Raw genomic sequence first — 12475 nt, 5'->3', positions numbered from 1 at the left:
CAGTAGGACATCACTTGAGGGATCCCAGATTGGAGAGGGTGCAGGTTGGGCTGAGGGACACCTCCCCCCGTGCACGAATTTCATGCACCAGGCCTCTAGTATAATACAGGTGTCAGTATGTATTTTGTAAACATGTATAAGTAAATTCTTATGTAAATATGTAAAATTGTTGTAAATAAGAACTTAGCCTTTGTGTTATTTGCATATATTTCCTTGAGTATACTTTGTACATTCCACAATACATTGTTATTTCTTATTTAAACAGTTAGCTGGAAGATAACTTTGGAAGGAATTTAAATAGTTTTTAAAAGTTTTTTATGTTAATGCATAGAGTAACCATTTCTAGTATTTTTCATTTTTTTAAATTAAATCGACATTTTCATCTGGTACCATTTTTCCTTGTAAATGAAGGACTTTAGTATTTCTTGTAGGTCTGCTGGTGATGAATTCTTAGCTTCTGTATATAAAAATATCTTTACTTTGCCTTTTTTTTTGAACAGTGTAATCCTTCATTGTAGAATCCTACATTGACTGTTCATTCAGTAATCTAAAAATGTTACTGTACTACTTTCTGGCTTGCATTGTTTTCCATAGCAAATCTTCTATTATCCTTTATGCTTCTGCATTTAGTGTGTCTTTTTTTCTATGCCACTTTTAATATTTTCTCTTTATCATTGTTTCTCTTTATTTTTTTGCGACATATTGACATATATTGTTGAGTTTTACATGTACAACATAATTTTTTGTTGTAGAGAGTGAAATGCTTACCATAAGTTTAGTTAGCATCCATCTCTATACGTATTTTCAAAAAAAATTTTTTCTTGTCGTGAGGAATTTTAAGATATACTCTTAGCAACTTTCTAATATACAATACACTGTACAGTGTTTTTAACTATAGTTACCACACTGTAAATTACATCCCCAAGACTTAATCAACTTATAACTGAAAGTTTGGGAGAATGTGGTCCAAAGGTACAAACTTCCAGTCACTGTTTCTTTAATCTTCATATTTTTTGTGTTTAGGTTCATTGAACTTTTCAGAACCTGTAAGTTTTACTTTATATAAACTTGGGAAATTTTTCAGCTGTTCCTTCTTGAAATGTATTTTGTTTTCTCCTCCTCTCCTCTTTTGGAATTTCAGTTAATGTATTTTAGACTTTTTCATCGCAGACATTGTTTTCATTTCTAGAAGTCTACTTGAGCCCTTTTTGTGTGTTTCATGACTCTACATGTTTAATGTTCCTGTCCACTAATTTTATCATGTGTCATTTCTTATTCAATTTATATTAAATAAATTTTCTCATGGATTATATTTTTCAACTTCTTCACATGCCTGGTAATTTTTTAATAGATACCATATGTGAAATTTACCTTAATGTTTTCCTATAAATAGCTTACACTTCGTTCTGAGATACATTTATATATATAAAAAGTTTCATCTTCTAGCCTTGCTTTGTTTTTTTTTAATTGATTTCAAAGAGGAAGGGAGAGAGAGAGATAGAAACATCAATGATGAGAGAGAATCATTGATTGGCTGCCTCCTGCACACCCCACGCTAGGGATCAAGCCCACAACCTGGGCATGTGCCCTTGACCAGAATCAAACCTGAGACCTTTCAATCCTAGTACGTAGGCTGAAGCTCTATCCACTGAGCAAAACCAGCTAGGGCTGCTCTTTTTTTTTTTTTTTTTTTTTTTTAAAGGAATAGACTCAGACTTTTTTTTTTTAATATATTTTTTATGTCAGAGAAGAAGGGAGAGGGAGAGAGAGATAGAAACATCAAGAACGAGAGAAAAACATTGATCAGCTGCCTCCTTCATGCCCCACACTGGGGATCAAGCCCGCAACCAGGGCATGTGTTCTTGGCCAGGATTGAACCCAGAACCCTTCAGTCCACAGGCCAATGAGCAGCCAGCACTAACCTTGCTTTTTAAAGCTTTGTTTCAGTAGCATTTGGTTAGGGCTAATATTGCTCCACTTCTGACACATGACGCTTCTGACTACCAAATGGACTGTGAATTGTAAGGATTTCCACTCTGGCTCTTGCTGAGAAACTGTTCCCAGCTCTGTATTATATTTGGACATTTTTCTGTCATCCTTTCAGGAGGTACTGTCCTACTTGTGTTAGTTTTCCTAGAGCTGCTATAACAAATTACCAGAAATTGGGTGACCTAAAGCATCAGAAATTTATTCTCGCCGTGCTGGAGGCCAGAAGTCCAAAATCAGGGTGTCGGGCAGAGAGATTTCCTTCTGAGGTCTCTGAGGAAGAATCTGTTCCATGCCTCTTTGCAAGCTTCTGGTGGTTACTTGCAATGTTTGGCATTCCTTGGCATGTTGCTGCATCACTTCAATGTTCTTTATCTTTACTGGTGTGTTTCTCTATGTTCTCTCCTTCTTGTATAACAATAGCAGTCACTGGATTTATCACCCAGCCTAATCTAGTATTACTTTACTAGAGGCCCAGTGCACAAAATTTGTGCATGGGGGCGGGGGCAGGGGGGGGGGTCCCTCAGCCCGGCCTGTACCCTCTCCAATCCAGGACCCCTCAGGGGATGTCCAACTGCCTCTCACAATTCAGGACCGCTGGCTCCTAACCGCTCGCCTGCCTGCCTGCCTGATCGCCCCTAACCCCTCTGCCTGCCTGCCTCATCATCCCTAAACACCTCTGCCTGCCTGATGACCCCCATCCACCTCTGCCTGCCTGCCTGATGAACCCTAACAACTCCCCTACGCGGCATGATCACCCCTAACTGTTCCCCTGCTGGTCTGATCGCCCCTAACTGCCTCTGCCTCACCCGCACCCGGCACCCAGGATTCCTTCCTCCAGCCGATTGCAGGTACCTGGGACCCAGGATTCCCTCCAGCTGGTTGCAGGCACCCAAGACCCAGGCTTCCCTCCCTTTGGCTGGCCGCAGGCACCCAGGACCTGGGCCGGCTTTGCCCGGCCCGGCCGCATCCACAGGGGACCATGGGTGGGTAGCTTCACCCGGGCCACAGCCACAGGCACTGACGCCCAGGACCCCGTGGTGGGTGGCTTGTTCCTCTTCCAGGCCGCAGGTACAGATGCAGCTGCTGGTGCCCAGGACTGCAGGGACCATGGGGGCATCCAGATTGTCCCTCTCCCAGACCACAGGAGCAGGCACAGCCACTGGCACCCGGGACCATGGGGCGTGCAGCTTGTCCCTCTCCCGGGCCACAGGCACAACCGCTGGTGCCCGGGACCGTGGGGTGTATGGCTTGTCCCTTTCCTGGACTGCAGGCACAGCCACTGGCTCCTGGGACACAGCCCCAGCTTCTGGTGCCCGGGACCGCGGGGTGTGCGGCTTGTCCCTCTCCCAGGCCGCAGCCTGGCTGGTCCCCATTCCTCTCTCATGAGCTCATTTGTGCCTGGCTGGTCTCCATTCCTCTCTCCCCAGTGTTGAGTGTCTGAGCTGTTATGGAGTGATGGCGTGAGGGTGTGACGACCATTTGTATATTAGCTCTTTATTATATAGGATATTAACTAAAAACCCTATTTCCAAATTAAGTCACATTCTGGGGTGCTGGGCAGTCATGAATTTGTGAGAGACATGATTCAACCCACTACACTGACCTTGAGTATTTCTTCAAGTTCTCATCAGTATTGAAAACTGGAGAGAGACCCTCTACAGATCTCCTGAGTCTTTTTTCTCAGCACATTTATTCTTGATGATATTCTGCTCACTAACTCTAGACACCGGGACTCTGCCTGGGTTCTCTCTCACAGCTCCACAGACTAAAAACTCTAACCAGGTACAACCTCTCCCGATAAGGCTGTTTATCTTCTCCCAGATATTATTGTCCATCTTTACTTGATATTCAGTGTGTTGTTGTTGTGTTGTTTTTTTTTTAAAAAAGCTTTATAGCCCTAGCCAGTTTGGCTCAATAGATAGAGCATCGACCTGCAGACCAAAGTGTCCCAGGTTCAATTCTGGTCAAGGACACATACTTGGTTGCAGGCTCCTCCCTGGCCCAGGCCCTGGTCAGGGCTCGTGCAGGAGGCAACCAATGGATGTGTTTCTCTCACATCTGTGTTTCTCTCTGTCTTTCCATCTCTCTTCCACTCTCCCTAGAAATCAATGGAGCCCTGTCTGGTTTGGCTCAGTGGATAGAGTGTCGGCATGCAGACTCAAGGGTCCCATATTCTATTCCGGTCAAGGGAATGTGCCTTGGTTGTGGGCACATCCCCAGTGGGGGGTGTGCAGGAGGCAGCTGATTGATGTTTCTCTCTCATCGATGTTTCTAACTCTCTCTCCCTCTCCCTTCCTCTCTGTAAAAAAAATCAATAAAATATATATTTTTTTAAAAAATCAATGAAAAATATCCTCGGGTGAGGATTTAAAAAAAAAAGCTTTATATATTTTGTCCAGTTTTCCAGTTGTTTAAGGCTACAAGCAAAATCTACACTGAATTTTAATAATCTACATGTCATTTTTCACTGTTGTAACATTTAATATTTTTTCCATTTCACCTTACTTGGCTAAAATTTAAATTAATTTTATTTACATGGTTTACATTATAAGAACTTTTTATTGATTTATTTATTTTAACAAAAGGCCAAAATAGTATCCATGTTGCTATCCATGATAAAGTGAATTGCTTTTCAGAATAAATTTTACTCATACAATTCTCTTATGTCCAACACTATCTTTTTCATTGAAGAATAATTATTTTTTAACTTCTAGAATATGTACCTTCAGGTCTAGCCATGCTAAAGTGAGTGAACAACTCATTTAAGTATTAAAGTATGGGAAATAGATTGAATTGTAGATATATAGTTTATGTTTTCTTCTTCACCCTTTAGTTTCAATGCTTTTATTCTGTTTATCATTTCTTTTAGAAAATTTGATAATCGTGTTTCTAACTCTACAGTATGAAAATGTCTGAATGTATTTGTTTTGTGTTTGTATGTATGTGTGGGTGAGTGTATGGGGTATGTTAAATATCCTATATAATAAAGAGGTAATATGCAAATTGACCATCACTCCCTCACAAGATGGCTGCCTACGACCAGGCAGGCAGGGGGGTTATTGAGGGACGACCAAAGGACTGAACAAGCAGGTTGCGTGTGGTGACCAAGCCAGCAGGAGGGGGGTGCAGTTGGGGGCGACCAGGCCAGCAGGGGGGCATTTAATACTTAAATGAGGGGAGACCAGGCTGGCGGGGGGGGGGGCAGTTGGGGGCGACCAGGCCAGCAGGGGGGGCAATTTGGGGCAACCAGGCTGGTGGGGGGGGCAATTGGGGGCGACCAGGCCGGCAGGGGGGCAGTTGGGGGTGACCAGGCTGGCAGGGGGCCAGTAAGAAGTGACCACACCGGGGGGGGGCAGTTAGGGGCGACCAGGCCAGCGGAGGGGGGTGCAGTTTGGGGGCGACCAGGCCGGCAGGGGGTACAGTGAGGGACAACTAGGCCGGCGGGTTGGGGAAGTTGGGGGTGACCAGGCCAGCAGTGGGGGGCAGTTAGGGGTGACCAGGCTGGCAGAGGGGGCATTTGGGGGTGACCAGGCCAGCTTGGAGGGCAGTAAGGTGTGACCAGACCAGCGGGGAGGTCAGTTAGGAGCGACCAAGCTGGCAGGGAGGTGGCAGTTGGGGACGACCTGGCTGGCAGTGGGGGGCATTTATGGGCGACCAGGCTGGAAGGGGGGGCAGTTAGAAACGACCAGGCAGGCAGGCAGGTGAGCAATTAGGAGCCAGCAGTCCAGGATAGTGAGAGGGATGTCCGACTGCCGGTTTAGGGATCAGGCCTAAACTGGCAGTTGGCCATCCCCCAAGGGGTCCCAGATTGGAGAGAGTGCAGCAGGGCTGAGGGGACTCCTCCCCCCACCCCCCGTGCACAAATTTCGTGCAGTGGGCCTCTAGTAAGTATATATTTGTGTGTGTATATGTAAATGTTATTATGTTATCTTACCCTATGAAGTTGATTATAATATGATTTAATTTGTTTTGACATGCTCTCTTTCTCTACTATTCAATTATTAAATCAGGTATCCTAAATAAATTGTTCATTATAATAAATGAACTCTGAATAGTGGATTACAGGAAAAAAACACAGCTTTGTAATCAGTTCTGTTGGTTATTTAAGAACTCAAGCCCTGATTCTCAAGATTAATTACTTTTCATATATATAGATATTAAAATATTTTTTAAAATTTAAATAAATTTAAATTTTTTAAAAATTTGTTTAAATAGTATCTACTTTTCTCAGTCATTTGATATTTTTAAGAAGACCACGTCAAACAAATGGTAGAGGTTGATTTTTCATTGACTTACTCATTTTAAAATGGGAAATTGGTTTTTTAACGGGACTATATATATTAATATAGTCAATAAAATTTACAACAAAGCATAAAGAAATAGAAGAAAGTCATTCTTTTAAAATGTACTTTTAAAAAATGATTTGACTTGGTTTTCAGGAAATAGACTAACTTAATAAAATGTACATTAAATATATTATGGCTTGGGGAAATATGAACTAGGACATAAGCTTACATTATATTAATATACTAGAGGCCTGATGCACAATATTCATGCAAGAGAAGGTCTTCCCCCAGCTTCCAGCACCGGCTTCCCTCTGGCACCCGGGACCAGGGCTTCCTTCCTGCTGCCGGCAGGCACCCGGGACCTGGGCTTCCCTCGCAGGCCCAGCTTCATCTATTATTATAGACTAGTGGCCCAGTGCATGAAATTTGTGCACATTAAAAGGGAATTAATTAGAGGAAATATTTTAATATTGCTATTTGCCCTTTCTCTATCATAGAAGTGTCAGAGATGAAAGGAAATTAGTAAAATGTATATGAAAATCTCCCTCCTGTCAGAGTCTGGGGCACACCGCGGGACTCAGAGTCAAGTCCCCACCCACCTGCATGTGCTTTGAAATTGCAGGAGACCCAGACCTGGTTGGCCCCACCGCCATTGGGCGAGACTCAGACCTGGCTGGCCCCACCCCCATCAAGCCCCTCCAGTCCCCTGGCCTGGTGCCAGGTGGGGGGTGCAGCCTCAGGTCCCCTGTCATGCCCCACCGAGCAGGGGGTGCAGTCTCAGGTCCCCCAGCCTGGCGCCGGGTCGGGGGGCGCGGCCTGAGGTCCTCCGTCAAGACCCGCTGGGCGGAGGGCATGGCCTGAGGTCCCCCATCAAGCCCTGCCAGGGGTGGAGTGCAGCCTGAGGTCCCCCTCCCTGGCCAGTCACCATGCAGCCTCAGGTCAGGTCCCTATTGATTGGTCATTATGTAATGGCATCCCAACTAATTTGCATATTATCCTATTATTAGATAGATACTAGGAGAAAAAGTAGAACACAAATAAAATGTTACATAGTCCTATATAGTTAGTACTCTGTGTTGAAAATTTGGCTTTTAGCTCTATAGAAGTCTAAACATACAGGAAAAGCTTATATGTGATATAGTTTCCTCTGCCTATGACAAGAGAAAAACAGTAATTTTTTCTAGGAGCATAATTTTTATTAGCATTAAGTGCTGAAAGGAACTTTTCAGGAGCATTCATACATCACATGCATAATGAATCTGACCCAACTTTTCTTATTATTTTTAATCACAAGGTCATAATTTAATGAAAGCACTTTTGCAGTACCATAATGTAGTATACATTTCTGAATGAATTATTCTAATAAAAAAACTAGAAATAGATAACCTTCTTGCCCTTTAATCACATTCCATAAAGATTAAACACTTTAAATTCTGGCAGAAATCTGAGGTATTCATAAAAAATACTTATATCTTCTGTTTTATTGCTTTTATTATTATTTAGTGCTTTGGTTATATATTAATTTTATGTTTAGAAAGTGTTTTAGTTTGAATAACTTTTTTTTGTTGTTGTTCTTTATACAGGTTTGATAACCCAGCTGCTGTAAGCCCAACTCCTACGAGGCAGCTAACTTTTAACTACCTCCTTCCTGTCAATGCGTGGCTTCTATTAAATCCTTCAGAGCTCTGCTGTGATTGGACCATGGGAACAATACCACTTATAGAGTCATTTCTAGATATTCGAAATTTTGCCACATTTACTTTCTTTTGTTTTTTGGGGACTTTGGGAGTATTTAGTCTCAGATATCCCAGTGATTCCTCCAAAACTGTTTTAATGGTAAGGAATGTTCTTCATTTTTTTAATTTGTGAACTTATTTTGGGTTATCCTAAAATTATGTATCAGAATTTGATATGCAGGCATATTTTGACATGTATTCAGCATGTAAAAAAATATATATTAATTTTCCTAATTTGGTAGGAACTCTGAAATCATGAGGCATCTCTTTTGGCATAATTTTCTTATATTTTTACCTTTTTACACAACTAGATTATACACTTTTTGAAAAAATAGATCATATTTTATGCTTCTTTGTTTTTTTGGCACAGAGAAGAGTGTCATCAAAGATGTGCAGCTAGAAACATATAGCACTTTAATTCTCATTAGCAAGATTATCATTACTCCCTAAGGTGTTTCTTACTCTGTTCAGATAACTCTGACTGGAAGTCTTTTTGTTGTTTTTCTGACGTTCAGTTCTTTGTAAATTTCTTATTCTGTCCTCACTTATTTATGTGTGTGTGTGTGTGTGTGTGTGTGTGTGTGTGTGTGTGTGTGTGTGAGTGTAATATGCAAATCAGGCCGGGACACCGTAACGGTCACGACCAGCTCAGGAGGAGGGGCCTGGCACGGGCCCAGAGCCTGAGAGAACAACAGACAGGGCAGCTCCGGAGCGGACACAGGCAGGGGAGCGGGGGGTTGGGGGGGGACTGGGGCAGAAGTCAGGCCAGGGTCCCGTCCACCGCGGCGCCCGTCAGGCCCTGACTCCCACTGCAGCCTGAGAAGTAGGCAGAGGACAGACCACTGAGGGTCTCATATACCCTAGCAGGGAGCTTAGATTTTATTCCACAGAAGGAGGAAAAGTGAAGAATGTCAAGCATGGGAGCTTCCTGGTCTTGCTTTCATTTTAAGTGAACCATTCTGGTGGCTGTGGAAAGGATCAATTTAGACGGCTGCAGTGTTTTTGGGCCCAAGAAAAAGAGAGACTGATGTTGGGAACTAGGACTAGACAGAGGCAGTGGATCAGAGACATATTTATGAGGAAACCTGACGGAACTATTTGGCTGATTACACAGGAATGAAAGCAAACAAAGCAAATGGTATTAGCCCAGGTTTTCCAGTTTGGGCAACTTCGTTGAATGGGTGATTCTAATTATTAGGAGAAGGTATTGAGGAAAAGGAACAGTGTAAGGGCACTTGCTTAGTTCAGCAATAGCCAAACAATTAGGACAGAAGACAGACTTAGTGCTCTTTCTTTGCTGCAATGTTTGTTTTTCTGCCTTCAGCCACCACCATGTAAGGCTAATGTGCCATCTTTTCTCCTAATCGAGGATATTATCTATCTACTACACATTCCTATCACCTAAATTAGCTTCTCTGCATGATCCCGTAAAAATACTTATCGAAGTCATTCAATGCTCTATGAGTATGGGGACTTTCATGATGAGGAAACATTATGAGCTTATATAAATTGATAAAGAGATATTGGGTGCTCAATTTTTAACAATAAAAATCAGATACTGAATGTGGTCATGCCAGAGGCATAATTTTAATGAGCCAATGTCTCTTTACTGAAGTGTCACACTTCAAAAGAGATCCTCTCAAATAATATAATGTATAACACTCATCTGGGTTGCCTGTTAAAATGTGGGACCACACCTTGAAAAACATTCCTTCTAGAGCTCATTTTGGTAGATAAATCTCCCTTCAAGTAAAGCAATCCTATATAATAATTCTATATAATGAAAGTGTAATATGCAAATTGACCAAACACCAGAACAACGGGTCAGTGGGGGGTGGGGCCGGCGAGCAGGTGTCACCAGGCCAGCCAAGGTGCATGCCAGCAGGCAGGGGGAGGGGATGGCAATGGGATGGAGGGGTGGCAGCAGCAACCAGCGGTGGTGGGGCAATGGGGGCTGGCGCCATCCCCTGAACATCCACCTGGTCGCCTCCTGCATAGGGAGGCCACGGGCGGCAGTAGTGGCGGGGCAATTCGGGGCAGGGCCACCCAGCACCATCCCCAGATAGGCCTGCTGGGGTTGCCTCCTGCAGAGGGAGGCCAACAGTGGCCATGGCGCAATTGGGGGCAAGCCAGCCGCTTGCTGCCCGCGCCATCCTGATCAGCCCGGGCCAGACTGTGGCTTAGGCCCGCTCCCCGCTCCCCTAAGCCGTCAGTAGGACATCCCCTAAGGGGTCCCCAATTGGAGAGGGTGCAGGCTGGGCTGAGGGAACTGCGCCCCCCCCCCCCCCCCAGTGCACAAATTTTGTGCGCCGGGTCACTAGTGTATGCATATATATATATATATATATATATATATATATATATATATATATATTATTGATTTCAGAGAGGAAGGGAGAGAGAGAGATAGAAACATCGATGAGAGAAAATCATTGATTGGCTGCCTTCTGCATACTCCCTACTTGGGATCAAGCCTGCAACCCAGGCATCTGCCCTTCACCGAAATTGAACCCTGGACCTTTCAGTCCCCAGGCCGATGCTCTATCCAGTGAGCCAACCCAGCTAAGGCTATTCTGACCTCACTTCTTATTCATAATAGTTCTAATGCCCTTCTTTCAAATTACTGAAGATAATAATAATCTTTAATTCTTTCATGAGCATTTACTCAAAAGTGGTTTTAATAATTTGCAACTGCCGAAACCGGTTTGGCTCAGTGGATAGAGCCTCGGCCTGCGGACTGAAAGGTCCCAGGTCCGATTCCGGTCAAGGGCATGTACCTTGGTTGCAGGCACATCCCCAGTAGGAGGTGTGCAGGAGGCAGCTGATCGATGTTTCTCTTTCATCGATGTTTCTAGCTCTCTATCCCTCTCCCTTCCTCTCTGTAAAATGTCAATAAAGTATATTAAAAAAATAATTTGCAACTATATCTTTTCAATCTGTAGCCACTAGATTTATTTAATAATTTTTTTAATTGCAACCTATGTACCAGGCAGCATTTGGACACCAATGATAGGATAATAAAAAGAAATACAGGGTCCTCATTTCCAGGGAAATTTTATTCTAGAAAAATTTAAAGCCATTTTCTGAGATAAAGAGACGATTGATAGAATATAGGGTTTAGGGGAAAGATTAAATTTACTATTATCTTTGGACCTATTGAGTTTAGGTGCCCTTGAAACATCCTAGTGTAGTGAAGATTTTGAATATCACTTTGTACCTAGAGCTCAGAGAAACCTAAGCTACTGATAAAAATTTGATCAGTTGGCATAGAGATAGAAATTGAAACCAGAATGTGGATAAGAAGGCCTGTAGAGAGGTTATAGAGCAGCCTTTCTCAACTGGGGTTTTGTCACATTTCTAAAAGAAATGAACTATTTCTAGTACATATGCATAGAATAGTTCATTCATATATATAATGAATGCCTTGGAGTATTTGGTCATAATTCTCTCTCAGAAAATATTTGAAGGGCCTGAATACAGTGATAGAGAAGAAGCCTACTACTAGGTCTTGAAAAACTTCCATTATTTAGAATTGCAGAGGACAATAAACCTAAATAGGAGCTAGACCAAATGGACAAAGAGTAGGAAAGTTTCAAGAAAGACAGAATGCCGAACACTAACTGTGCTGTCAGGTAGAAAAGTTGGAGTTGACCTCTTTTAGGTGTGTTAGTTACTGTAGTGAAATTTATTTCTGTGTAGTGATTTGATTAGATGAGGAGATGAGGAAGTGAAGATTGCTAGTGTAGCTAACCTGTTGGGGTCATTTAATTTAATGGAATATTTCAGAGGATAAAACAAGCTTGAAATTACTGCCTGCCTAAGTAAGAAAAGACTGCTGGTCAGGCAGTGGCTTCAAGCATAGTAGAATAGTAATCTTGGGGGAAACATGAAGATCTAGAATTGGTGGACCTTTAGAGGTGGGAGTGGGTTGATATTGGAAGTAGACTGCTGGTGGATTGGCACTTAGAATCACATTCATTGTAATACTCAGTTGGCTGACTTTTAGAAGCAAGGGGATATCACTGAAGGGTTGGCTTACAAAAACATATTCATTGAGTTAAAAATGTTGTTTAAGCACAGTTAAAATCAGCTACTTGTTACCATGGCTTCAAAAGTCTTTTCCTGAGAATGTGGGAACTTGTTTTATACCTGAGAAACGTAATGAATGGTTAAGGTAGTTTAAAAATATGTTGTCAAAGGAGAATATTTTTAAGGTTGCAGAGGCAAGAGCATGTTTAATTATAGGTAGGAAAAATACAATTGATTAGAGAGTCACCAAGTAAATGAAAGAAGAGGAGGTTATATTGAGATTTGTGAAGTGCAGGGGAATGTGCACCTCAGATTTGGCCTGAGATAAATTAATGGTGACACCTTTCTTACAAAAAGATTGGAAATGAGCATGAATATGTGTGGATGTTGGTATGGTTACTAACATGGAATTGAAGAAATTTTTGTTTTATGGCT

The 12475-nt window shown here is 42.6% G+C and overlaps 1 protein-coding gene across 4 annotated transcripts in view; it reads left to right on the top strand.

Annotated features, from left to right (window-relative positions):
* Window positions 1-12475, top strand: part of TMTC3 (transmembrane O-mannosyltransferase targeting cadherins 3) — a 79170-nt gene that overhangs the window by 39257 nt on the left and 27438 nt on the right. For all 4 annotated transcript variants that reach the window (XM_080660049.1, XM_080660048.1, XM_080660051.1 and 1 more), the window contains one exon: window positions 7859-8111. In XM_080660049.1, coding sequence (XP_080516175.1) covers window positions 7859-8111 — 253 coding nt within the window. The remainder of the gene's footprint in view (window positions 1-7858; window positions 8112-12475) is intronic.

Source organism: Plecotus auritus (assembly GCF_963455305.1).
Source record: "Plecotus auritus genome assembly, chromosome: 3".
In the NCBI taxonomy this organism is placed as follows: domain Eukaryota; kingdom Metazoa; phylum Chordata; class Mammalia; order Chiroptera; family Vespertilionidae; genus Plecotus; species Plecotus auritus.
Note: the sequence above shows the minus strand (reverse complement) of the source record. Positions and strands in the feature narration are given on the sequence as shown.